Source organism: Carassius gibelio, chromosome B2 (genome assembly GCF_023724105.1).
Source record: "Carassius gibelio isolate Cgi1373 ecotype wild population from Czech Republic chromosome B2, carGib1.2-hapl.c, whole genome shotgun sequence".
NCBI lineage: Eukaryota > Metazoa > Chordata > Actinopteri > Cypriniformes > Cyprinidae > Carassius > Carassius gibelio.
The window spans coordinates 7,565,417-7,592,632 of record NC_068397.1 but is presented as its reverse complement, the minus strand read 5'-3'; the positions used below and the strand labels follow the sequence as shown (position 1 = coordinate 7,592,632).

Below are 27,216 nucleotides of genomic sequence, written 5' to 3'. Positions count from 1 at the left end.
AGGCCAAATAAAGTGCTTTTGCTTTTCGCCAAGATACACACAGTATCTCCCTGTCATGGCTGCTTCAACACTAAACTGTGTTACTGAAACCATGCCTTCTTTCTTTGCGTGAACATTTCAGCGGCATAATGCAAATTTTCCACACAGTGATGTAGACATGTGGGGGTGTGTTTGAATGAGCCATTTTAGGGGGAGAGTCTTAACCTTGGTAAAGAATATCTCTTTGGATTTGAGACTTTAATCTTTACAGAAACTTTACAGATCTTACAGAGGACTATTCTGACAACGCCTTTCACACTTTTCTGAGCTTTGACAGTGTAACTTACTAGGCAGTCTATGGGACACTCACAAGCCTCTTAGTTTTCATGCGAATTATCTTAAATTGTTTTCCGAAGACAAAGATTTTACGGGTTTGGAATGACATGGGGGAATGTGATTACTGACAAAAAGTTTTGTCACTAATCTGACAAATTCTGGGGTGGAGTATCCCTTTAAGGGGCTCTGCACATTTTTCCCAACTCTCCACTACATTGCAGTGTTGTGTGTTAGCAGAGACGGTGCTGTAGAACAGAAGATTTAGGAAGCAGTTATCTTCTCAGTGGTTACCAGGCCTTCAGTTTGTGACGGAGTGAATGCTGGGGCCCGTCACTCAGACACAGACGGAGTCTCCCGCTGAGAGTGACTGACAACAGGTACGAGAGCCAGATAGATGACTAACAGCTTCAGGGGAACCGGGCTCCTCGCTTTATCTTTCCAGAGATCACACCTCTGCTACAGACAGCTGTTACAGAGAGAGGTGTCAGAGAGATTGATTGTGATCCTGAAGTGGAAAGTGTCAGAAACCACCACAAGGTGGCAGTGCCCGCTCTCCCCACATATATTAGAGCCACTGCTTGTCTGGCTCTGTCTAACGACTTGGAGATGAAATCCATTGTCCCATCTACTTAATATGCTAATCTGATGTCCATTATTTTATGAATAGAAAGAGCAATGTTAATAAAAAAATTATAACTGTAAAATTATAAATGTCTTTACTGGAGCTTTTGATAAACTTAATGAAACTTTATTATCTTTTCTATAGACAAAACTTTTTTTAAGGTTAAATTATATATGTGTGTGTGTGTATGTATATATATATATATATATATATATATATATATATATATATATATATATGTATAATTTAACCTTAAAAATATCATAAAAAGATCCATGTTTGGACTGAATTAACCAATCCATCAGTTACTAATAAACTAATCTACCTGAAAACATGTCAGATGATTTTGTTTAAAGACATTAGACTTGTTAATAATATAGGCCCATAGAAAAATGACTAATTACCCAATAAATATCTATATTTATATTTTTGAAAACATCAGATTCTTGACAACAAATACAACAACAACAACAAATTATACAAAATTATAAATTATAAAAAAGATACTTGTTTGGACTGAATGAATCAATACATCAGCTAATAATCTACTTGAAAATGTGTCAAAGTTTCAGGCAGCATTTTGTATTGTTAATAATATAGGCCATTAGAAATATTATTTTCTCTTAAAGACATACAAATTATCCCGAAAAAGATCCGATAGTTATGATATTTTATTTAATTGATTTCCTTTCTTTCTACTTTTGGATGAATATAAACAACAAATTCTCGACAGACAAAAAAATAAATAAAAAAAGAGACAAAACCGGTTCTAAAAGGATCTTTATTTACAGTGAATGAACCTATATATCACATCAGCTAGCAATAAATGAATACCTGAGAACACGTTCCAGAGCCACACCTGCTTCAGGCAGCGTCTGGTGCCTGTTTTTTGCAAGACATTGATCCTTGTGTCTGAAGGTCCTCACACGTCACCTCGCTCATGGCAGCGGGGGATATTTATGGCATGGCATGGGCAAAGGCCGTTAGGTCTGGACAGGCTCTTCTGGGTGTGCTGAGAGCGTAGGCCACACGGCTCTGGAGTTCGAACCCTAGAGACGCCACCCAACCCCTTGCTGTTAAATCATAAAGAGGCCATGTTTTCTCCTCCCTTCGCTGTCTCAGGACTCTGATTCTGCGATTTGTTGTGCAGATACAGGTCGGCCAAATGTGTCTGCCTCACCTCTGCTCAAGACACGCAACACCAAAAGATTAAATAGTCAAAAAGATATGCTGAATAAACAAGCTGTATAGTAGTACTGCTGACCTGTTCCCCATTCACAGTTTGATCACTGGATTTCACAAGCGCCTCGCTTGCAACCACATGCACAAACACCTTTAACTGATACACTCGTGCCAGCTTCAGGAAGGACCCTTTTCTTAAATCTGTCCAGCATTCCTTTGAAATTGTATGTCTTGTCAATACAATGATAACGCATAGCATTTTATGGCATTTTGATGCAAAGCTGGCTATTTTTACTCAAGCAATTGGCTTGATTTTATGTTTTTGTCAACACAATGTATTAATGAATTACTACATTACTTCTTTTTGCTTCTTTTTGAATTTTTATATAGTGCTCGCTATCTTCACCCATGTACTTCTCTCTTTCTCTCTCTCTCTCTCTCTCTCTCTCTCTCTTTGTGTGTGTGTGTGTGTGTGTTTATGCCGGCATAATATTACCATATTTTAATGCACAACTATTTAGTGTCTTTTTAGGTAAACTGCAATTATATAAGTAAATAAAGAATAAATAAATATAAAATCTGTGAATTACATTATTAAAATTGTTTACCTTTTTAGATAAGGCTCACTTTATTTTACCTCATGAAATAATTCTAGAATGTATTATTCATGCAAAAGTTTAAGCTGTTCATATTTACCTCATTTTTGTTACTGTTTCATCAAGGTTTAATTTTTGCTGTCACAGATTCAGTAGCGGTGAGCTGTTGAGGGAGGCGAGGTGAAGTAGTGTCCACTCACGCATTCATAAATTCTGCCCACTTCTGAGGTCAGCGGGAGTACAATACATACTTCTTTGTTTTCTATGGAATATGACTCACCACAAAGCAAACTAGAATAGTTATGCATTAATATTACTCAACTATTTGCGTATTTTTCACATGATTTTTTCACTGTCTCATAGGTATTTGTTGGCCAAAAGAGGTCACTCCCCACACCCACACTATACATGCACACAGAATGTATTATTTTATTTTGTTTGGTTTTATTTTATTTATTTTGGTGCTATATTTTAATGAATAACACTTAATAAATGATCAATGTAAATTAATGTTTAAATGTTAAGGTTGTTGGTGCTGTCTTGGCCAGGATTCCCTCGAAGATATGTTGTATCTCAGTGGGATATTTTCCTGGTTAAATAAAGGAAATACTAATAATAAAAATAAAAATATTGGTGCCAGTTTTTATGCCAAAAATTGCTTTTCCAATCATTTTTTTTTTTCAAATTTTTTTTTCTATGTAATAACAAAAAAACATTTAAGTGTATTAGTATCTTTATCATGGAAATACCTTTGCACACTGAGCATCTCAAGCAATGGCAGAATCTGAACTCAGCAAATGAACTGTAGTAGAAGATTTTGTTGTCGCCGGGGATGCCGTGAGAAATCGAGTCAGTGTTCTTATCAATGGGCCTCGACATGAGCTGGAGCCTCCAGGCCGCATTTACAGTGCAAATGTTATCGTTCCAATGACACTTTAAACAGTCTTTATCAATATATAGTCATTCAAGGTTTATGAGCTTTGATAAAAAAAATACCACTAGCTTAGCAGGGTCATGCTAACCCTCACTCACTTCCACTGTGGTCCACACGAGCTTCTGATGATCGCCACAAATAAAGACACATTTGCCCAGCAAGACATAACATTCACTGATTTGATTGAAGAAAAGAGGAAAACAAGAGCAAAACAAGAAAAACATATGGACTTCTGACGCGAGGGGGTGAGCGATAATGCGCCTCCAGCAGAATCTTATCATTCTATTATCTTTAAAACGCCGGGTTATCATAATTGCTTACTTAATAATTCTATAAAACCTCCTTGAGCTCAACCTTTGGCTGGGTAGTAAACTGGTGGAAGTACTTTTGATTTCTAGATTGGAGACGATACTTGTTTGTTCACCGAACAGCATGTCATTCATCAAAACTTCCTCTCAACTCTCCTCCATTTTTTTTTCCGACTCGGTGTACATGCTGTAATCACGTAGACGATACTTTAGACAGTGATAAGCTGCGATATTAGTGACTCAACATGATATATTTAGCTCTGTGCACTAGCAAATGCTTAGCCGCTGTGACATCTCACAGACTTTTCCTATTTTTTTATTTATTTCCTATTTATTTTATTTTATTTAGTAAAAACACATATATATATCTTTCCCTGAATGCATAATTTTTTTTCTGTATTCAATTAAAGAGGAAAAAAGAACATTAATGTAAAAGTGAAATGGTAATGAAAGCATAAACATAGCAGAACTTCTTTAACATAGCAGCATTTTACGATCTAAAATGTGGTGAGAGCATGGACAATGCTGAGTGCTGGAATATTTGTGCATCATCTATTGATTTGGGGTTCAACCCCGGGCTGTAAAAGAGAGATAACACAGTTAGCCATTAACTTCTGTTAGGGGTCACTCTGCAAGTTTCACATAGGTCCACAGAAAAGAAGAAGCAAAAAAAAAAAAAAGATGGACTCTGGAATATTGATTTCTACTCTACAAATTCTTTCACCCTAAAAGAAAAGAAAAGAAGAAAACTTGGCTTGGCTTTTTCTACTTCTGTGGCTAGATAGTGCCCCTGCATTCCAGTCTACTCCCTTCAAGGCTGCTGGCATTTGGCTAGCAACACCTGACAGATGCACTTTTGTTTTGGTTCTCGTCTGAAAGGTCTTTGTATTCCTTCTGAACCCTCTTTTGTGTAAAGAGACCTTGCAGAGAGTATCTTCTAAAAGTTTAACAAGTGAGTGTTTCATTTTTTTTGTAGCGCTGAGCTTAGCACATTAAGGCTACGTTTACTCGACAATGATGTATAGTCAAAAACGGAAAAGTTTTTTTCCCTTGCGTTTTTTAAAAGTTTCATGTAATGTGTACACGACAACGTTTTCAAAATAATGATCGTTTACACATATCCGCAAAAACGCTGTATTATGTATGCCAGGCCAGTAGTTGGCGCTTGTCACCTTCTTAGTAAACAGTACCTGTAGGGAAGTGACAATTATATGATGTACATCAGTGGTCACCAATCTCAGTCCTGGAGGGATGCTGTCCTGCAGAGTTCGAGGTTCGAGATTGGTGACCCCTGATGTACGTATATGATGCGTCTCCACTGATGGTTAAATTAAATGAATGCATTTAGCAGATGCTTTTATCCAAAGCAACTTACATTGCATTCAAGCTAACAATTTTCTCTTAACATGTGCTGCCTGGGATTCGAATCCCCAACCTTGCGCTTGCTAACACAGTGCTTTACCACTTGAGCTACAGGAACACATGGTTGAAATATTTGCGAAGTAAATCCACACTTTGCTGAAGAAATGTTAGCAAACTCTTTGTTTGTTTGTTTGCACTTGCCTTTAAAATCGATGCACTGCGCATGTCAACATACCTAACACATGCTTAAAAAAATAAAAATAAAAAACACGTTCTACGCACGCACATGGCCTCACTTTTTTCAAATATTCCTGTATTGGGTGTTTACGTACACAGAAACAATAATGGTAGCGTTATCAAAAACTTGCACTTTGAAACCCGCTTTCCAAAATATGCGTTTTCAGTCCCCAAAACGTCATTGCCTTGTAAACGAACAGGCAAAACGCTTAACGCTTGTAAACATCCCCTTCGAATGTATCACTTCAGTCATTAAATCAAGGGAATAACACTTTGATTACAGTATATGGTTAAACTTTGACTAATTATAAATACAGATTTTTTTTAAATTTAATTTATAAAAAATTAGTAATTTATTAAATATGTTTTAAAGAAATTCATATTCAAAATTTATTTTCTGTTATATTACTGACACTAGCTTTTTAACATCAACACTGCTAAACTACATTAAGTCAACACTGAATTGACTTGAACAGAATAATGACACTAAAGCTTTCTGTAGAGCTGCTAATGGCTGAAATTTACTTGTTTCATAATTGAGAAACTTTACAAGTCTGACATTGTTATTGAACTAAACTGAATCAACACAGAACTGACTTGAGCTGAATAATGACACTAGACCATTTTGAGGGATCTAAACTAAAAATCTAATGCAACGGTCTCAATGTGTTTCCGTTTTTACATTTAAATTTACAATGATATCTCACGACCAATTGATACATATTTTACAGTGCTGGCTAATTCGTAAGAATTCATATAGCCTCACTCGTACAATTTTGTAGAATTTGTCTAGACGCCAGTGATGGGTATGTTTAGAGGGCGGAGGTAGATGTAGGCCATTCGTACAAATTCATACGAATTGTGAAACTTGTAAAATAAGTACCATTTAGCAAAAATAATTTGTGAGGTCGTACAAATGTGTTTGTGAGTATGTACGAATTGCTGTGACTTCTGCAAATCCAAAAACGTCCACCTTTTGATAAAAACAAAAACCAAAACAAAAAAACAACTGTGTTCATGTTGGTTAGAACTAACTCACCTCATCTTACCATTTTGAAATAGTTTGACGACAAGCAGGGAATTTTCACGGGTCAGTGACATCACCACATTGAAATGGTTTATTATCATCTGCTGAGCTGCTATACAGCTTTGTATTACTGTTCATTACTGCTTTGACACAATCTGTACTGTTTAAAAAAATAAGTAAATACTACTTGAATTAAATTAAATATCTGGAATTACATAGTAATTTTAACATTTTTCTATTTTACATTATTAAAAATGTACATTATACAATTATTTTCCTGTTTTTGCATTCTTTCTAAGCAAGTGTACAGTTGTAAATGTAGTTCATTGGTGATTCATGAGAAGTTTAGGCAACTTGTTACTAATGTCAAGGTTACTGAACCGCCTGGGAATGAAACACCTGGTCACAGTGCTTCTGGTCTCAGTGACTGTGCCTGTCTGTTGGGCCACAGTTCGTATGGTTAGACGGGAAAATAGTTGAGAATCTAGCTGTCACCTACGGCTGTTGCTCCTTTCTGTTTCTTTTAAAATCATGTCCTTCAAAAACACCCCATTTTTCCATTCAAGCAAACAAACCATATTTAGGTTGATTTAGCCTTGGGTTGCATTATGCTAGTTTGCATTAACATTGCAGCATGTTAATACCCAACAATGATTTTATTTGTTAGACAGGAGATATATATAATTTGAATGAACTGCTGAAACTATAACCGTAATTCCTGACCTTACTGTGTTTGAGCTCATGGTAGCTGATAAGAAAATGAAGCCACTGCATTGGCTGTGTGTGTGTGTGTGTGTGTGTGTATGTTTCAGCTTTGGAAACAATGAAGTTGCTGCTGCTGCTCAGATAATGTGATTATATGTGACTTTATCGAGAGCCAGTGTGACATAAAAGGACAAAGACAACTTCTGAAGGTCAAGGGAAACTGCATCTCAGAGTAGACAAAGAAAAATGTCTCTTCAGACTCTCCAAAAGAACACCAGTGCTGTGAATCTATAACATTAATTTCTTAAGCATTTGTGTGACATGAACTGAGGTTAATTTACTTTGACAAATTCAATTTGTAGTTGCAGTTTGTAAAGTGACCAGAGCATTGTGATTCTGTATTACAGTTATATATTGTGTACTTTACTTTATAGACTTTTGTCATAGTTTTCCAGATGCAATAAGGTTTATTCAGGGCTGTCAGTAGAAGTGAGAAAAAAAGAGTTTATTACATTTGAAATATGGATATTTATCTTACAAAAATGCATGGATTTGCTACAGGAGGCCTTTATTCACCCCCCCGGAACTGTGTGAGGGATGTTTTATTACAGATGTGTGCACTTTATTTAACATCTTCTGAACTGTTGATAACCAACACCCGCTTACCCCCATTGAAAGGCTTGGAGGGGCCAGGACAAATTTTAATATAACTGACTGGATTCATCTGAAAGAAGAAAGTCTCATACATCTAGGATGCTTTGAGGGTGAGTAAAACACAGGCTAATTTAAATTTTTTCGTGAACTTACCCTATAAGAATGGAAGGGGTCATTTACCTTCATGTTGTCATTGTCAAAATGCTTTCTTTGCACTTGAGGACTGTGTATAAAATTAGCAAATTGTACTAGATATATAAAATTAAATGTAATTTCCCAATTGTACAATATATTCCAGAGTTTAAAAAAACCTTTGGAACAGTAAGATAGAATATGCCTTTAACACAGATTTATCAATAAGCAGATTTAGCTGAGCGTTTTACCCATAATGCAGTCCTGCAGTTCAAGAGTTCTGTTTACACTGTGCATACATGTCCATGCTGTTCTAAGACCCACTACATTCATACAAAACTTCTAGACTATATTTAGATCCAATATTTACCTCATTAGAGCTGTCAAAAAATGTAATCAGAATTTTGAACCAATCCAATGTGATTCTTATAGGTCTTGACACACACACACACACTATATATATATATATATATATATATATATATATATATATATATATATATATATATATATATATATAGTGTGTGTGTGTGTGTGTGTGTGTAATGACTCCAAAATATGATGAAATATGATAAAATACATTAAATAAATTTTATGATAAAATATAAATAATTTCTAATAGAATCCCGTACAGTTTTCTTTCCTGAAATCTTTTAGGATATGTGTTCCTGTAGCTCAATTGGTATAGTACTGTGGTATCAAGCACAAGGTTGGGGATAGATTCCCTGGGAACACAAGATATGTAAAAATTGATAGCTTGAATGCACTATAAGTTGATTTGGATAAAGGCGTCTGCTAAATGCATAAATTAAATTTTTAATTAAAGTTAATTTTAAATGTAGGATATATTGACAAATACATAATTCAGCTTTCGGTGGTTCACACAAAAATTATTCTGTCATCATTCACTCACTCTCATGACATTCCAAACCCGTTTGACTTTCTCTCTTCTTCATAACACGTAAGAAGATATTATGATGATTTTTTTTTTTTTTTTATGAAAATTAGTGGGTTTTAGTGCTGTTTTGGATGCTATTGAATTTCATTGTATGTATAAATATGTATTCCATAAAAAAATAGTCAAACATATTATTTTCTGGGTGAACCATCACTTTAAAGACCAGTTCTTCAGTTCTATTTCAAGCCCACACATCAACTGCTAGTAAAAGTCATCTTCCACCAATTAACAATCACACAGCGGTATTTTCAAGCAAAGAGCTCCACTGTTGAGTTGATAAGAACAGTGGCTCGTCAGGTAGAGATGACCTGGTCAGCAGTGTGTGTGTGTGTGTGTGTGTGTTTGTCACAACAGGAGACGGAGCCTTTGGGTCATCAGGAGGTTATCCTGACCCATGTTTGAGTCCCGCTGGCAGTGTTTGTCAAAGCACCGAGGCAGGAGTCACACAGAAAGGCAAGCAGGGGTGCACGGGGTTGTTGGTGGGGGTGAGGGGGGGTCTAAAAGCTTACTGAAGGTGTCTGTCAAGGATGGCGCTGCTCACCCTCTGCCTGGAGCCACAAGGCCATTATGGGGGAGCGGGAGAGATAGATAGTCTTTAATCGTTTTCCTCTGACCCTGGCAAGGGAGGCGGTGCCGTAACTCCTTACCTTTTGGCTAAACAGTTGCACCTGAATGCTCATAAAAGCCTTATTTATACCAATAAAATCTCCACTCCCCGTCTGAAAATTCCATATCCGTCGTCGACAAACAACCCCACCCTCAACAGACTCAGATTCACTTTGCATTTATGTGTTTACCCTCATGTATACTCTTTTTTGGGTTTCTCATAGACCACTTTGCGATCAGCACCATCAGGCCCGCGTCAGTTCAACTTTGTTAGGGGGCCGCAAATCTGGGACCCGGTTAAATATTAACACGCCCATATAATCATGTTACTTATTGACACCTCATGTTCTTGAAAGATGCATGGCGACCTGGGCCTTGTCCCCTACAGGTGTTGTCTTATCTGTAGACAATGTTTCAAATGTCTTGAGAACATACTGCCATCCGTTGTAGCTTCTTCAGTCCCCCGACCTGGCTCGGTCTCTCCACAGCTTCTCGCTCCATGGCCCACGAAGAGTTTAATGTGCTATTGGATTCCATTTTGTTTTTAGGTTTTCAAGGGACAGAATAATTTTTTAAAACCCATTTTATCAGAAACATACGTATGATGTTGACATTCAAACCAATGCTGTCAACCGATTAATCGCGATTAATAAACGATTATTTGTTAACAATGTTTTCTTTTACAAAATATATCTGGGTGTACTGTGTATATTTATTATGCATATATGAATACACACATGCACGTATATTTAATAAAAATGTGTTATGTTTATATATTAAATATATTTATATGTAATATAAATTATATGAATATAAATCTATAAGTACATGTTAATATTTTCTAAATATTTACTGTATGAGTGTGTACATACATAATAAATATAGCACAGAACACGCACATATATTATGTAATCAAAAACCTTTATTTGGAAGGGATTATTTGCGATTAATAGATTGACGGCACTAAGTTAATCTCATATTTTATACAGTATACGAGTAAACAACCTCTCAACACTTATATGCACTTTTCAAATCAACTATTAAAAAAAATAAAAATAAAAACACATGAATAAATATTCAATTTTGGTGTATTAGACTCTCACCAAAAACAAGCATAAGTAAGAGTGATACTTGCTAAGATTGTTAAAAGAATTGTGTTCCAGTTCCATAGATGTATTTGACCGATGTTTTGGTTTCAACTCGTGTACTAAAAGACTATGGCAGCATCACATATTGTTTTCTCAGGCTGCTTGGGGTGAGTGTTACATTTGCTTATCCAGTGAGCCCTTTGTCTGTTAATGGTGGGGGTGCTTTACACAATGGTAACAGGGAGAGTGAGCGCTCTCCAGCCCGTGCCCTTTGAATTCCACTGTTGGCTTGGCTTGCAGACCAAAGGTAAACACACAGGTACGTGGAACTGCTGCTCACTACAAGCAAGCCGATTGTTCCTAGACATGGTGTTTGAATTGAACAAGGTGAGAATGTCTGGTCAACAGCTCAGGATCTCTCTATCAACAGGATAATGTGATCCGTCTTCTAAAGAACACATGGAGACATGGGGACATTGTGAAACGGCAAAAAATGAAACTTCGTTAGGAGTCCCGATTCATGTTTTGCTTTGGTTCAGATGACAAAACTTTGAAAGGAGTCTTAGATAAAGGTTCATACCAAAAATCGTGCATGGTTGCAAATATATCAGAAACAGCTTTGTCCCCAGGTATGTTTGCACACCCGAGGAATTTACTTTAGTGACTGTTAAATGTTAAATGTGTTGGAGCTGTGGCTTTAGCTGCCCAATGTGCTTTAATATATCAAAATGTAAAAAGTCGTATCAGAACATTTCCACTTATGATTAGATAGTGTTAAAGATGACGTATAAGAACACCCAATCTAATCCTTCATACATCATCTTAGCATCTCAATTTGAATGATCAAGCCAGAGTAGGTCACAACAAAGCAGATAAGACACCTCTAGCCGTCTCCTATATTCTCCATGCATATCTTGTTTTTGAAATCTTCTTATCCGAGGTTTAGAGAACCCCTGCTTCTTTCTTCAGACTTCTCATTCAGTCTGCATCTTGTTGTTCTCCCCAAACATGAATCTCCAATGGGACCAGGCCTCGCAGCTATGCCTCAGCCTATCAAAACAAATAGGCCTCAAAGGCTGACAAGGGGGAGAAATGGAGAGAGTTTAGGGCATTAGGGGGTCATCGACGGGGAGGGAGGAGTAGATCCTGCTGGTTCCTCGTTAACTCTTTGGGGACTTTGACTGACAGCTGTCATGATGCTGATCCTATAGGAAAGTCACCACTGCTGCACAAAGTATAATTTGCATTATTTAAAAAATATTTTTTCCCTTAAACATTGAATTTGTAATTTAATGATTAATATTTGTACTATTATATAAAACATATTTCAAGACTCTTGCAGTTCTTTGTTCAGGAAGAAACACCTGAGCAATGTCTTCTGTTGGTGAACATCACAACTCCACACATGCTACCGGGAGCAATGTTTAGAGGAGTGAAGAATTGAACCTCAAACATTTTCACCTCCATGAACATGGATCCCCAGAGTTCTCCCAACAATCACGAACCAATAGCATTTCAAAGGTGTTTAACACCCAATGCAAAGCTTTCAGGGAAAAGCCATTTTGAACCAACATAATGAACCCCAAAGCTCCTTATAAGTTTTGGCCATCATATGTTTAATGATTTGTAAACAAAAAAATATATTTATGCTCTTAATAAGAGAATAATGAGAGGATCTCTTAAAAATACCCCAAAATTTGGTCATTTACTTGTACATGTTGTTCCAAATTGCACTCAATAATGACTTTATTTACTTTAATAATGACTATGATCATATCTTAGCTAACAGCTGGTGCAAACTTTTGGTCAGATTTTTTATTTTTGATGTATATATATATATATATATATATGTAAAAGTAAAAAAAAAGTCACATAAAAAGAACAATACTTACCCTTTTAATTTAAAAAAGGAAAATTCACCCAAATATTTGCTCACCCTAATGTTATTTCAAATTGTCTTCAAGCACCAAATTTTAAACAAGCATGCAATATAAACATGCATGAATGAAATGATTTCCGCCAAATGTTGACCTGCATATGGTTTTGGTCACATGGTTTCAAACTTGTGAAATATATAATGCACGACTGATATGTACAAGTTTGTCTTTTCTTCTCCATTTCAAGTGCTTTAGCAGCTCAAGGTAACTGATGCATGGTGTGGAAAAGAACGTTCTGTTCCACTTTCCATTTGTTTTGTGTGAAAATGTTTTTGCTTTTATATTCTACCCTACCTCAATCAGTGTACGTGCTAAAATCAAGGTATTGATTTTAAAAAGTACCGTGCTTTAAAGAGTGACAGTTCTAGCAGTCTGCATACGTGCTGTAGAGACATTACATGGAAGTGCTGTATATCTGTCTGCAGCACAGAACTCTGATCTCCCACGCCTCTCTAAACCACTTCACAATGTTAGCATTATGTACAGCAGATCTGCCTGATACGACTCCCTTTCTGAAGTTCCGCTTCTTCAAGACCTTGGACAAAAACAAAACCCAGCAGCACTGCAGCCTGGGCACTTTTTTTTGTGAAATAGGACAGAGAAAGAGAAAACCAGAACAGAAATTAAAAACCAATCAGTGTGAGATATTAGAAGGAGTGACACATCATTTTTAGTGTTATAAAGTATTACATCTTTCATTCTCTCTTTCTTTTTTCCAAAGCAGGGAGCAGATCCAGACTCACTTAAACAGTAGTCCTTCTCTAGTGCCTGGTACAGCACTGAAACTTAAAGAATGATCTCCATTTGACTGTTTGATGACCTGATAAAAACATAATTGAGAATGCAGAATGCTTATGTATTTTCTGCCTAAACAAACCCTGGTCGTACCACAGAAACTAAGCTCAACAACTCTGTTGTATGTACGTTTTCAAACATGAGGAGCATGTCTAAGTTCACGGCAGTAAGAAGACAACACCAGGATTGTGTGTTTAAAAGGAGGTCACGAGGATAAGATGAATTTGTACAGGAGAAACAGTGCCGTATCATGGTGGCCATTTTTCTCGGGCCCTCAGTCATTGGAGCAGAGGGAGATCTTATCGTAGCTAAAGTGCACAGCTTTGTTTGCCAGACAAAGAAATGGAAAGAAAACTGTCTGAGGCATGGCAACATTTTTCCATGTACACTGGAAAAAGGGGGAAAAAAAAGAAAGATAACCTGAAAAAATTTAATTAACTGGTTTTATTCAAATATAAAATATCATTTAATGTTGTAAATGTTCATTTGTACCATCAAAAATAATTTTTATGGGTTAAACCAGGTATAAATAAATACATTTGTGAAGGGTAAAGTCAGTATAAAAAAAAATGAAAGGTCTCAAAGCAATCCTCTTTAACCAGTTGGTTGTCACATTATATAAAAATGTAGTTATTAACCAGGCAAATTTTTCAGTATGGACTATTACTATTAATATTGAACTATTAGGCTCTCTGTGAGATTGCTCCTTTGAAACAGCATAATAATAATAATAATAATAACAAAAAATTGTATTTGAAAATAATGTAAGAGCATAGGTACAGTAGATACAAAATTAACGATTAACAGTAAGACACACACACATATACAGAGAGAGAGAGAGAGAGAGAGAGAGAGAGAGAATCCGAATCCAAACAGTTTTCCATGGGCTGTTAAGCAGTGAAGAGCCAATAGATGACCTATGAAAGATGAGCTAGGATTCCAGATAAGAGTCCCAGTCATTAAGCGTTTGATTCAAGTGTTTAAGAAACTATTAGAGCTGCATGATAGCTGATGGGGCCTGTCTATTCTCTATATACCCCTGACTTAATGATGACTGTTTTCAGAAAGAGGTCTGTTGATTAACAATTCAAGATAAAACTACTACTATGACTAGAATTTAACATCAGAGAATATTATTAGGAGAAGTACATGCATTTTATTAGGAACAGCAACAAAACACTATAACACAAAATAATATATGAACTATTAAATATTATTACATATTGTTCATATTATCAATAATAGCATCCTCATCATCCTAGGAAAAGCCATTTGGGGAATGGATGGATGGATAGAGCTGTACATGTTGATTACACCAGATTTAATGATGACTCTTCATGTAGAGGTCTCTTTGTGTTTAATTGATTTCTATAATAATGATAATAAATACTTATTAAATAATATTTTTAAATTGTGAATATAATAATAAATTGAATTAAAAACATTAATCAAATATTATGTAAAAATAGCAACAAACACGAATACACAATAAAATAAAATAAAATAAAATAAAATTATTGCCATTGTTGAATACATATCACAATGATGACAAAAAAAAAAAAAAATTAATAGATGGGTGGTGTTGGGGCAGTGGATAAGACACATGCATTTGGTGTGAAAGACCCGGGTTTGAATCCACTGTGAGACACAAACGTGTCCATGGGCAAGACACTTAACCCCTAGTTGCTCCAGAGGCATGTGACCTCTGATGTATATAGCAATTGTAAATCACTTAAGCATCAGCTAAATGAATACATTTAATATTTTTTTTAATATACTGGTACAATATCAGTTATTTACATAAATAATCAAGTTTAGTATCATTAAAAACACTGACATTATTTTTGACAAGTTCATTTGCTGTATTGTGTTTGATTCTATCCTTTGAAAACGGATTACTTGGATTCAGTTGGGTTCTGGGGCATCTTGCCCATTCATAAGAACAGTGTGAGCAAGATGTTCTCACACCACCCTGTGCTACATTTCAGTGTGTGCTTGACCGTTGAACTCTTCATGAGGACCTCGGAGTGAAATCGATATTGTTTAGCCACTGTGTGCCTGTGTGTCTATACCCACTACTACCGCTGCCCTCCAAAAATAAAATGCAATGAAGCTAACGTTCTTGGGGCCAAGTTGTTTTTTTCCATACACCATCCAATCAGCCTCCATCCTGCTGGGATGTGGCTGTGTTTTGTCTAGGGGGGAAGGTCAGCTTTGTGGTACAGACTGTGGCTTTCCCTGAATCAGCTGTTTTAGTGGCAGTGGACGCTATCTGCTGTCTACTCTGCCTCTTGCTCAGGCCTGAGATCTGGGCAGTCAGGCCTGTTTGTGTGACTGAGGGACATTGCACGCAGGGGTCACGTTAATTGCGGTCATGTACTTCAAGATTGTTGGAGTATATTTTACAAGAAAAGATTAGTAAACTGTCCACTTTTCTAATCTCACATTGAATTCAATGTGTTACTTCCTGTTTCTTTGTAATTATTTGCGATATTTACTAACAATTTTGAAGTGGCATTTGTTTTTCTAAAGTAAATTCTACTGATTTTTCTCTCCTGCTCAGTACAGTTTTTCATATTGAAGCCATTGAGATGTAACTTCACTATGCTCACACACACTTCACTTTTATTTTAATAGCATTAAAGGAATAGCTCCTTCCTAGAATCCAAACCCATATTGTTTTATCATAAAGCGAAAAAAGACATTTTGAATCATTACCTTTCCATGCAATCCAAAATGGAGACTTTTTAAAATTACAAAAAGCACCATAGAAGGAAAGAAAGAAAAAAAAGGTCCATACATCTATTTCAATTCCTCTGAAGCTTTGTTTGATGGAAAGACCTAAATTAAATTTGTTATAATCTACCTAGACAGATCAATGAATGAATCATTCAAAGCAACTGAGTGAACAGAATCAATTATTTAGTGCATTTTTTTTTAGTATTTTAATTTTTTCAGAAAAGTATTTTTATTTTTTCAAAAAATTATTTTTATTTTTTCAAAAAAGCATTTACATTTTTTCAAAAAAGCATTTACATTTTTTCAAAAAATTATTTTACTTTTTTTCAGTTGTTGCATACCTGCAAAATAGTACTTTTTGTTTGTCACCGAGAGCTAGAAGAGTTTGAATAGAGCACTTTTACAATGTTTTTTTTTTTTTTTTTTATGCAAAATGTTCTGTTTTAAGGAAGAAAGCTAGTAGCTTTGGAATGACATAATAATTAATAAATAAACGATAACAGAAAAGGAACTAACCCTTTAGTTGCATATTAGATATAGTAGCAATTTGATTTAAAAACCATAGTAACAATACAATTTAAAAACCATGTGTAATATTTATATATGATTTTTTTTATATAAAACAGAAAATGATATAGGTTGCAATCATTTGAAATTATTTAATGTGATTTAAAATTATTTACATTCACTATTAGACAAACCTGCCAAAGGACTCAAAAGACATACAACATTGTTCTTTTGAACTTCCTCTGCAGTGCTTCTGTATTTCTACTGAATTCCTCATATGATGAGAGCAAGAGCGGGAGAATAGAGTTGTTACAGTAGTGAATCGCATGACTCCTGCAGGGTGTGACTGAAGATCTGTGAGAAGGCTGTTAACACGTTTACTATCGAGGCCTCTCCCACTCGCCCCCATATATATACTCACACACACACAAAGGTTGCTTTTACACCTTCTTGTTTAATCATCTACTATTGCAAACAGCATATATGCCTCTGACTGTCCTCGCAATAGATGACAGTATCTGACGTTTAGTTCAAGTGGAGAAGACAGTGCCAGGCATAAAACCATAACATTTGCTGTAAACCATGAGTAAATAGGTCAGACTTTAATGTAAAGGGAAGGCGAGTGAATTACTCAGATGTAAGATGCACACAAGTGTTCTATTTTGTATGGGGGAAAAATAAGTTTTATTTAACCAACAACTTCCAGTGTCAGCCTGAAAGTCTTGAGATCTTAAAGCTTTTAACATTTAATTCATAGCCTACATGCGAACATAAATTGATCAATTGGGTGATTCATATTTATTTCTTTATTTCATTTTTTTCTTGTGGGACACTAAGCAATCTGGTGACATAATGTCCACAATGACTAGTCCTCCAGGGAATGACTAGTCTTCCAGTCTTTCGGCCAACACCCTGTCTTACAATATGTCACCGAGGTAATGAGTATTGATCACTTCATTATCATTCATGCGGCAACAACTTTAGTTATGTACAACACAGAGCAAACGAATCTAGCAGTGATTGGTCTACAAGAAACATTGTTTGAAGCAACCTGATGAGCCTTGAGCCAATATCTAATATGACCTTGACCAATCGCCCACATTTTTCCTTTACTCCGCTGAAGCTGTCAAATCAAAAAGAGATAATCTTATGGCATCGCTCAATTATGAGTTCAATTATGATTTTTTTGTTTTTTGTTTTTTTTATAAAAAGCAAGCAAGTTCAATTATTCTGTGGTTGTAATTATCCAAAGTGTAGAAAATTGTCTTGTTATACCAGTTATACCAACAACAAAACACAGACGAATAATAATAATAATAATAATAATAATAATAATAATAATAATAATAATAATAATAATAATAATAATTATTATTATTATTATTATTATTATTATTATTAGTGTAAAATTCAAATGATAATTCTGTCGCTAAAATCTGTTGGCTTAAGAGACCATATTTGCACAGACATCGTGTCCCTATTGTGTTCGTTGAGTTCGTTTTACATTGTGGGGTCAAAGTACACGGAGGCAGCCTGATAAAGACTCTCTTTGTAGTGGCCTGGCATGCAATAAATAGACTAGTATAAGATGTTTTATATATACTGTAGGAAAGCATTTATTCCCGTAATTAGTTGTACGGCTGTGGTTTCGATACGTGTATTAATTATTATTGTTATTATTATTTGTTCATTTTAATTGACGGTGATGTTCAATTTTCTTTCCATATTTCACTGAAAAGCAATGGTAACTGCGATAGATGCCTAATATGTGTGACAACTGCTCATAACTCTGAAATAGCCTACATTTCACCCATGCTCGCAATATTTCATGTAATCAAAGAGAGGCTTTATTATCTCGCTTTATTTCACTTTAGGGCTTTTAGTTCACTATAGGCCTTCTTTTAAATATGTGATTTTGCGTCTTAAAAAAATGGTTAACAACAATGCGATTTTTTCATTGTAGCCTATTTGTTTTTTACAGTTTAGTGCGCTTATTTCCTAATTATCACAGATGCATATTTATTTTAAATATCTTTAATTCTAAACCAGAAGTTCAGTTTTCGTCCTAAAAAATAAATTGTTGTTAGGTTTTTCTCAATGAAAGAAAGCAGACGATTTAATTTCACTGTGTGTTTGATTATTACTATGAGACACACACATCATGGCAGAGCCGCTCATCTGTCAGATAACTGCAGGACATATTCACACGTGCTCCTAAACTGTCTCATAGCGATAACTATGAAGCCATGAAAAACAAAAACATCTATATTTATTATAATGTTATATTGTACAGTCATTTATTTCTCATATAGTGACAAAATATATATATATTTATTTAAATAATAACCCCTGTGCATAATAAGAAATACACTTTCTTAAATACATCAACAAAAACGTTTTTTTTTCTTGCAAAACATTTTTACAATGGCTTCAGATACCTGTTCTGAAATTATTTATTAATGTATTATTATAACTATCGTTAATATAACAGATAAATAAATATTACATTTTTTTAATTATGACATGCGTGGGTGTTTAAATCGATTGTGCAATAACGAATCACAACTCAAATAATACAATATTTCACTGTTATCGAATAAACTGAACGACAAAAGAGTCACAGACCCTCACGACTTTCAAATGATTAATCTAATTGGCGACCTCCAATCCTTGATCAGGTCACAATACAATGTATATTCTGCTTGAATGAATTATCTGCCGTTCAAAGTGAAGCACTCAGTAATGCCTGTTGCCCGCTGGGTGTTTGTGTAGGATCTCTTATGGATGCCCCATCGTCTTAGATGAACTAATTAGCAACGACCCTGATTCGCATAGCACAGACAAAGTTCAACATCAAAACAAATAGAAGAGTAAGTGATTTCATCATTCCGTTTCGTTATTACCCTCCTATTATTATTATTAATATAAAAACAAATCACAATTAAAATACAACATAAAACGGGTTACCAAGAGCTTATTATCATTCCGATTTGGATACATATTTTGGTAATCGAAAAGGCTTTTTTTTCTCGCTTACATTTTCAAACTGTAACATAGTGTGTATTTTTGGCAGTATTATTATTATTATTTTATTTTAAGAACTGCTATAAATTAAATCGACAATTTATGTCAGCAAATTAGGCTGGCACCACTTATGAACTGCTTATAAATTATTGCTTTAAGTTAGGCTACAATTTCAACCAACTTGCACTTGTCCTTTATAGAAAAAAAAAAAATTATATATATATATATATATATATATATATATATATATATATATATATATATATATATATATATATATATATATAGTCCGCTGAGCCAAACAATTTGTTCTGTCCCTTTGAGAAAATGTAGTTGGAATTATAAGACCCTCATTTTCCATTCGACATCAAGGACATCGGAACTAAGTGAGGTGGAAAGTGAAGAGCAGCACCCCTATCGAGCAGATGTGTTTGCTCAAGCTGGAATCCAATCAGAGGCTCTGAGCTCAGGAGGCACCTCCTCTCTTAAACATCGTCACGAGTGAACAGAGAACTTTCATTCCTAATAGTTCTCCAAGTCCTGAAACCACACAACCGCTGGATCCTGCGAACACCGACTTATGGCAAACCACCAATAGGTCAGTGGAGACTTTTTTCTTCTCACATAGTCTTGTCTTGATTATAAATGTCTTCTCCTGCTTTTGTCAAACTTGTCTTGGTTTTGAGTTTGGAGCCAGCTGAGAAGAGCCTAAATCATTTCGGGTATTGTTTTTTTCTTCTTCTTTACCCTGCCTCTCTCTCTTATCTTTTGTGGGTCTTATCAAGTGGTTATCTCTTTTCTGCAAAGACATATTACGTTTTGTTTCCTATCTGTTACGCTGTGTGAGTTTTTTTTTGGTAATTATGATGAGGCTACATCAAGAGGGAGGACGGGCTCATGACACGGATGGATTCAGATCTTCAGTTTAAAGCCCTGTATGGGGTGTGTATGTGCGTGCGCGTGGGTTTTTGGGAATATAGTGAAGTTGTGTTTCAGTCAATCACGTCATCCAGTTCAACTTTCACATTTTTAATATTACAAATGACACAACGATTATGAATTATTTGAGTTGCGCGCTTTCTCTAGTGAAACTCGTCATCCGCTATAAAAGAAAAAATGAACATAGTCTTTTTCAAAGACTAATTTGAGAACGAAGTTCTTAAAACTCAACTGGTTTTGTTTGCTTAATGATTTGAAATCCTCTTTGACATTTGTTTTTTTTTATTTCTTATTTATATTATTCTCCATATCCCAACGTTTCTCACATTTAATGTTTCTCATTTTCAGCGCATTCTGCCTCTGTGTTTTCCACATACTGTGAGAAATAAAAGGGATCCTGGATGGACCTGGGGGATAACAGCTGGTCCATGGTCAAGCGCGAAGTGTCCAGCAGCAGCCCAGGGTCTCCGGCTGAGCAGAGCTACCTGAACACTGACCGCAGGGACCGGCTGAGATCACCGGCGCCGACGCACCTGGACGCGGTGGGAGCGCGTCGCTCCGAGGGCAGGCCCCTACACTCCTACGTTCACTTTGGCCATCCCAACAACGCCCTGCCCAATTCTGACGACGTTACACTCTTCACGGATTTAGACCAGGGCAACAAACTCATCATCCCAGGTGGGCACACCAGGGAGACGCATAAGGGAGGCTTAATTGTGGACCCTGCCGACATGTATCAGACCCTGGCCATCGCCGCGGCCCAGAGTCAGGCCGGTTATAACGACACGCCATCGGCCGGTTACATGCACTCCAACCCGAATTCTCCCGTTTATGTGCCGACGTCTCGCGTTGGAACGATGATACCGAGTTTATCGTACCTACAACCCAGCGTGTCATCGCAGCCGAGCCATGCGGTCAGCAGTCACTCGGTCTGGTCACAGTCCGCCCCAGAGAGCCCGTCCTACAGCACTGGAAGCCCACATACCTCCAACCGTTTCCACTACTCCCCCAGTCCGCCCATGAATAACGGCACATCGAGGGACACCAGCTACACCAATCCTCTGAATGTAAACAGTCGAGACCAGTACCTTTCACGGCCAATTAGTGGATCTTACACAAGCCCTTATCCTCAGTATGTAGGACCGCAGCTCTCCCAGTTACCGGCGGCGTGGCCCGCGGGGCCCTTCGAGAACTCCATGCTGCATTCCCTGCAGTCCAGGAGCGCACCGCTGTCTATCAGGGGGCCAAACGGAGGTAAGCTATGGCTGTTCATCATGCCAAAAGTTTTTGGGGGGAGCTGTGAATTTGAAATCGTATGTTTCTCTGACATTTTGGGCAGCGTGTGAATAATTCAATTATTATTATTATTATTAACCTACTATTATCATCATTATTATTAGACTACATTTGTAATAAATCTGTTAAAAAAATGTTTATTAAAAGGCTTCAAAATGATTAAATGTTTAGGCACAGGTCATTTTCGGGGTGCAGTCGTAGAACATTGTCAGAAAGATTTTTAAATCATTGAAGTTATGTGATTTATTTGTGATAGCATACTTTTATCAAATGTCAATAACCTATATACGCAGCTTGTTTGGCGACACGAGCTATCGGACATTTTTTATATTATTATTATTATTATTTTAAATAGGCCTAACGTATCGTTTCCGAAACAACAGGTGGAACCTTTTGCTGCGTGTGTGAAAAGACAAAAAATATATTGCTGTAGGCCCTGTGTTATGTAATAGGCTATCTAGCTGTTTTTAAGAAATTAAAAGGAATTAACTTAATTAACTAATTCTGTCGTTTCAAAAAGTACAAAGTTCAAATCACAAATACATTTTTACAACAGCAGTGACAGACAGCGGAGTATAGTCTAATGAAACTTTTAATGATAACGCCATTCACAAGTTTGAATTATTTTAACTAAATCTGAGGCTATCGACGGAGTTCTGTTGAAACCCATTGTATCTTTTAGTATAGCTGAAGTTTCTAGTTATAGCTATGCATTACTGGCCGTGTTACAGGTGTGCATGTTATATTAAAAAATGCGATTAAAATAAAAATAGGAAGGTAATTGCAAACTGTAACTAATAGTAGGGCCTACTCAAAACAACAAAGTGGATATTATTGTGTAAATTTAATTAAGAGAAAAGAGTTGCAGAGGAAACCAATAATCACATCTGTCATTAATGCTATTAGTCTGTTACAATGTGTCATGTCTGTACAATTCATTTGGCACACACTGAAGTTGATGGTGAATGTGTAGACTGACGGGGAACTGTCTGTGTCTCAGATCTGCTCGAGGACATGATGGAAAGCCGCGAGTGCGTCAACTGCGGCTCCATTTCCACCCCGCTGTGGAGACGCGACGGCACGGGTCACTTTCTCTGTAACGCCTGCGGTCTGTACAGCAAAATGAATGGACTCAGCCGACCATTAATTAAACCTCAGAAGCGTATGGTGAGCACCGACTCGATGAGCTACTTAACCACTCAATTTCCTGCCTATTTATTTCAAACAACAGCCAGAGGTTATCTGGGAACATCTTCACAGGTCTACTCCCATAATAAACGCAATTTTTATTGGCGAGACGAGTTTGCATGCATTGAACATTAATTGTTTAGGCTACAAAATATATATATTGTAATATTTTTTATGTACATTTTTTCAAAATATATTTGTGCAATCGAACCCCTTTTTATTTTATTGTCTATGATTATTACATTTATTTTGCATTAAACATCAAGTTAAAAAAACGATATCAAAAAAACGATATAAAACTAAATACATTTAAATAAATTAAAAGTTGAACATTAATTTAATCTGCCAGAAATGAAAAGCCAATGTCTATTTAATTCTATTACTTAGGATTCATGAATATAAGTGACTTAAGCTTCATCATGATCGATTAGTGACTATGTTAATTGTTTTTGTCCCCAGTCGTCTTCAAGGCGGATTGGCCTGTCCTGCGCGAACTGCCAGACCAGCACTACAACACTGTGGCGCAGAAACGCAGACGGAGAACCCGTGTGCAACGCATGTGGACTTTACACCAAGTTACACGGGGTAGGCTATATTAGATGATTTGATACTATTGAAAATTATATATATATATATATATATATATATATATATATATATATATATATATATATATATATATATATATATATATATATATTCTATTAAAACAAACGGGGGAAAGCCACAGGTTCCATTACTGTACTTTAAAATAGGATTTCATGTTTTAGGTGCCCAGACCCCTTGCCATGAAGAAAGAAGGTATTCAGACAAGGAAAAGAAAACCTAAAACCTTGAACAAAACAAAGGGATCATCTGGTATGTTAAATAACAACAACCATAAGAATAATAATGAAATAAATACTCAATTGGACGAAAAGTTACAAGCTTTAATGAATAATCCCACGAAGGTTAGGTTTGTGAGAACTAACTGATTAAAATTATTCGCAGGAAGTAGTTCTGTCCCCATGACTCCAACTTCTTCATCGTCTTCTAATTCAGAAGAGTGCACAAAGAACAGTCCTTCATCAACGCAGGTGCCTGTGACATCAGTAAGTTCATATACCCTTATTTTATTGTATTTTTTGCAGCATTTGTGTAGCAAATATTCAGCATTTAAATGAGTCAACAATGTACCAAAACTTACAGCTTTTTCTGCATTACTCATGAAACTTGCAACACTTTGTGCTTTCAAGGCATCATGCAAATAGTCCATTTCATTAGAACGCCTGGTTTGCTTTTGATTTGTCATACTCACATTCTCTGGTTTGATCCAGGTCAACTCTTCAACGCTGGTGGGCCAAGTCGATGTTCCAGGCACGACGGGATCCATGGTGAAATACCCCGGCCAGGAGAGTCTGTACACTAATGTAGGCCTGACGTCCACAGCTGACGTGGCAACCTCCGTGAGAGGGGACACTTGGTGCCCCATGGCCTTGGCCTAAACCCTGGCATTATGGGATGGGAGCCATTTGCTGTCCTTCAGCTCTCTAGAACGTCCCTTAAAATCTGGCAGGGTGTGGGGTGTCATCTGTTTCTGGTCTGTGTTAGAGACTTGATCTGTTCCAAATACTCCCGTTTTTGTTTGACCCGTGGAATACTGGACATCCACGATGGAGATTACCTTTTCTGCTCTGCACTAGAGGACGACGACTGCTTTAACACGCCTTTGGTACTCTCAGAGCACACCCTGCACCAGGAATGTTGCTCAGAGGAGTAAGCGGATCAAAAATGATTTTTTTTGAAAGTAGAGTTGTACATATTAATGCTAACGGATACTTGGCCCATCTGGAAACACCAGGTTGTTGATTGGATTGTGGTGATCTGAAGAGAAAATGGTTGATCTGTCTGAAACTGGAATTAAAGATGAAGTGTCGAGGTGTTCTTTTCGATGAATGCAAACATATTTATGAAGCTACGGTTGTTCAAATAATGCATATATTTGTCAATAAAGATAATGTCAAATAGAGTAGGACTGAAGCCTTGCCCTTCCTTTGATATCTTTTGTTCCAAGCATCATGTTGTTGCAGTGGATGTTGCTCACTAATCTGCACACCTATGTGAAATTTAAAAGAAAAAATGAGAAAAAAAAAGCTCTTAGAAGACTTCACTGTTTTGTGATGGTTTAACACAGGGTATCAAAGATAACATGAGACTTGTAGTGTTTTGTTCGATTACACGTTTTCCTAGAGATCACTATCAAATGAAAATGGTCTAATCAAAATCCAAAGTTTGTTTTTTCGAACCTATGTGGAGAAATCCAGCTGGAGTAAATCATCAGCAAAGCATAAAGCATAAATAAAATGAACTTTATATCTCTGTTAGAACAAACGGCGCTCAGGATTTCCTTTTCTGTTGCATTTTTTTTTTTTGTTACAATAAAAAAATGCAAAAAAGTTTTGCTGCAATGATTTTGGATGTAATACTACCTAACCTATGACACTGATGTGTGAATATCAGTGCATATTGCTGTATATTTCAGTTTTTTTACTTACAGCGTGATACACTTCTCTGGTCACTGCTTTAGCTGATGAAGGAACAATGTTAAATCTGGATCTGGCTTTCACTATTTGTTGAATGCTTTAGAGAGTAGTGAAAGTTTCTTGTGAGTTATCTAAACTAAAAATATAATGCACAATGACAGTAATGAATGAGCTATCTAAAGAGTTTAATTCACCGATGAAAGAGTCAGTCTCAAGTGGTGCCTCTGATCTGTTAAACAGTTCCCCAACTACAAGTTTTCCATGTAAACATCTCATGGTTTTGAGACTGGGGGTTAAATGAGCACCAGAAGAGCCTTAGAGCAGCAGAGTAATTCCATGACAGTGGCATTTTTGTGTCATAGAGACAATCTGTGAATAACACAAGAAACATTTTGCCATCATTGTGATTCTCCACTCTTATAACCTCTAGAATTATTTATTTCTGCAATGTAGTGTGTTTGTTAGAGGTGTTTGTTTATTTGATTTGAATTAACGTATTTGTATTTGACGGTTGTATTTTTTTTTCCCCCGCATAATTTCAGTTCCAAATTTATTTTGATCATTGCCATCCGGGTTAAACAGATTTATTTGTTATGGTTTTGTCTGGAATTATTCAAATTATATGTTAAATTGCAAAGTGTGTTTTCCTGCTTTTTTTTTTTCTTTTTTGTAGATTTTAAGGTTCAAACTTTCCATTTCTTATGAAAGGCTCTTCGTACTCAACCACTGGATCCACATAATTTGTACTTAATCAAAATGATTTTCCATTTTTATTGTCATCACCAGTCATGAAGCACATTTTTTTATGGTAAAAATGTTCTTAAACCGTTGACTCTCCCTATTGTTTTCCAGTGAACAGAGTATTAAGAAGGACCTCATTGTTGGATTTTTCCTTCTTTTCATCACATTAGTTAATCAACACTGGAACAATAAATAAGAGCCATGACTAAAGTGGTTGTTTTTCCCATCCGTTATTTTGGTTGCATTCAAATTGTTTTAATTGAATCAAATATTAATCAATATTGCTTATTTTGCATTGATTTTCTAGTCGTTTTACCACTCATAGGCCAGCTGTTTGCTCATGGATAAGACTGTTTTTGTTTGTTGGTACACTGATGCAAATTAAAACTTTAGATATATTTTTATTTCTTTTGTTTCTTTTATTATAATCACATTAGTTTAGTTCATGAATGATAGGCAGGATCACAATATTGATCTAAAATGGCCAGACTTTAATTTGGGTCAGTAATGAACATTATCTCTGTGTAAAAATAAAATATTGTGTGACATGTTTGTAGTGCATTTGAAGACTTCTTAAGCCAGAGCTCAGCTGAAATGAGTTATTGGTTTATGTGAACTCTTGACATTTGAATGTGCTGATCTTTGCCTAAAGGTTGCACTTTGATGATTGATGACGTCTCAGCTCCGATAGATTGCATCTCTCTGATGTCATTTCTTGTTCTGTTTGTGATTCTGGTGAATCAAACCAACACACACGGCATGCTTTGACATACTGATACACCATGTTGACAACATTTCTTTT

General features: G+C 36.1%; 1 protein-coding gene across 3 annotated transcripts; it reads left to right on the top strand.

Moving 5' to 3' along the window:
* The first annotated feature begins 20,167 nt into the window (after positions 1–20,167).
* On the top strand, positions 20,168–26,624 carry gata6 (GATA binding protein 6). Of its 3 annotated transcripts, none has more exons than XM_052548811.1 (7): positions 20,168–20,326; positions 21,016–21,921; positions 22,964–23,130; positions 23,611–23,736; positions 23,922–24,009; positions 24,142–24,242; positions 24,468–26,624. In XM_052548811.1, the coding sequence occupies exons 2-7, from the start codon at positions 21,069–21,071 to the stop codon at positions 24,633–24,635; spliced, it is 1,503 nt and encodes a 500-aa protein (XP_052404771.1). In that variant the 5' UTR covers positions 20,168–20,326; positions 21,016–21,068; the 3' UTR covers positions 24,636–26,624. The 3 variants fall into 3 exon arrangements, with proteins under 3 accessions (XP_052404771.1, XP_052404773.1, XP_052404772.1); XM_052548813.1 differs by lacking the exon at positions 20,168–20,326 and adding an exon at positions 20,328–20,450; XM_052548812.1 differs by lacking the exon at positions 20,168–20,326 and adding an exon at positions 20,575–20,670.
* Positions 26,625–27,216: the final 592 nt, after the last annotated feature.

Coding starts and splice junctions, on each gene's coding strand:
- gata6 (XM_052548811.1), top strand. CDS start 21,069: ATGGACCTGGGGGATAACAGCTGGTCCATGGTCAAGCGCGAAGTGTCC. Junction 23,131..23,610: donor TTAAACCTCAGAAGCGTATG/GTGAGCACCGAC, acceptor TTTTGTCCCCAG/TCGTCTTCAAGGCGGATTGG. Junction 23,737..23,921: donor TTTACACCAAGTTACACGGG/GTAGGCTATATT, acceptor TTCATGTTTTAG/GTGCCCAGACCCCTTGCCAT.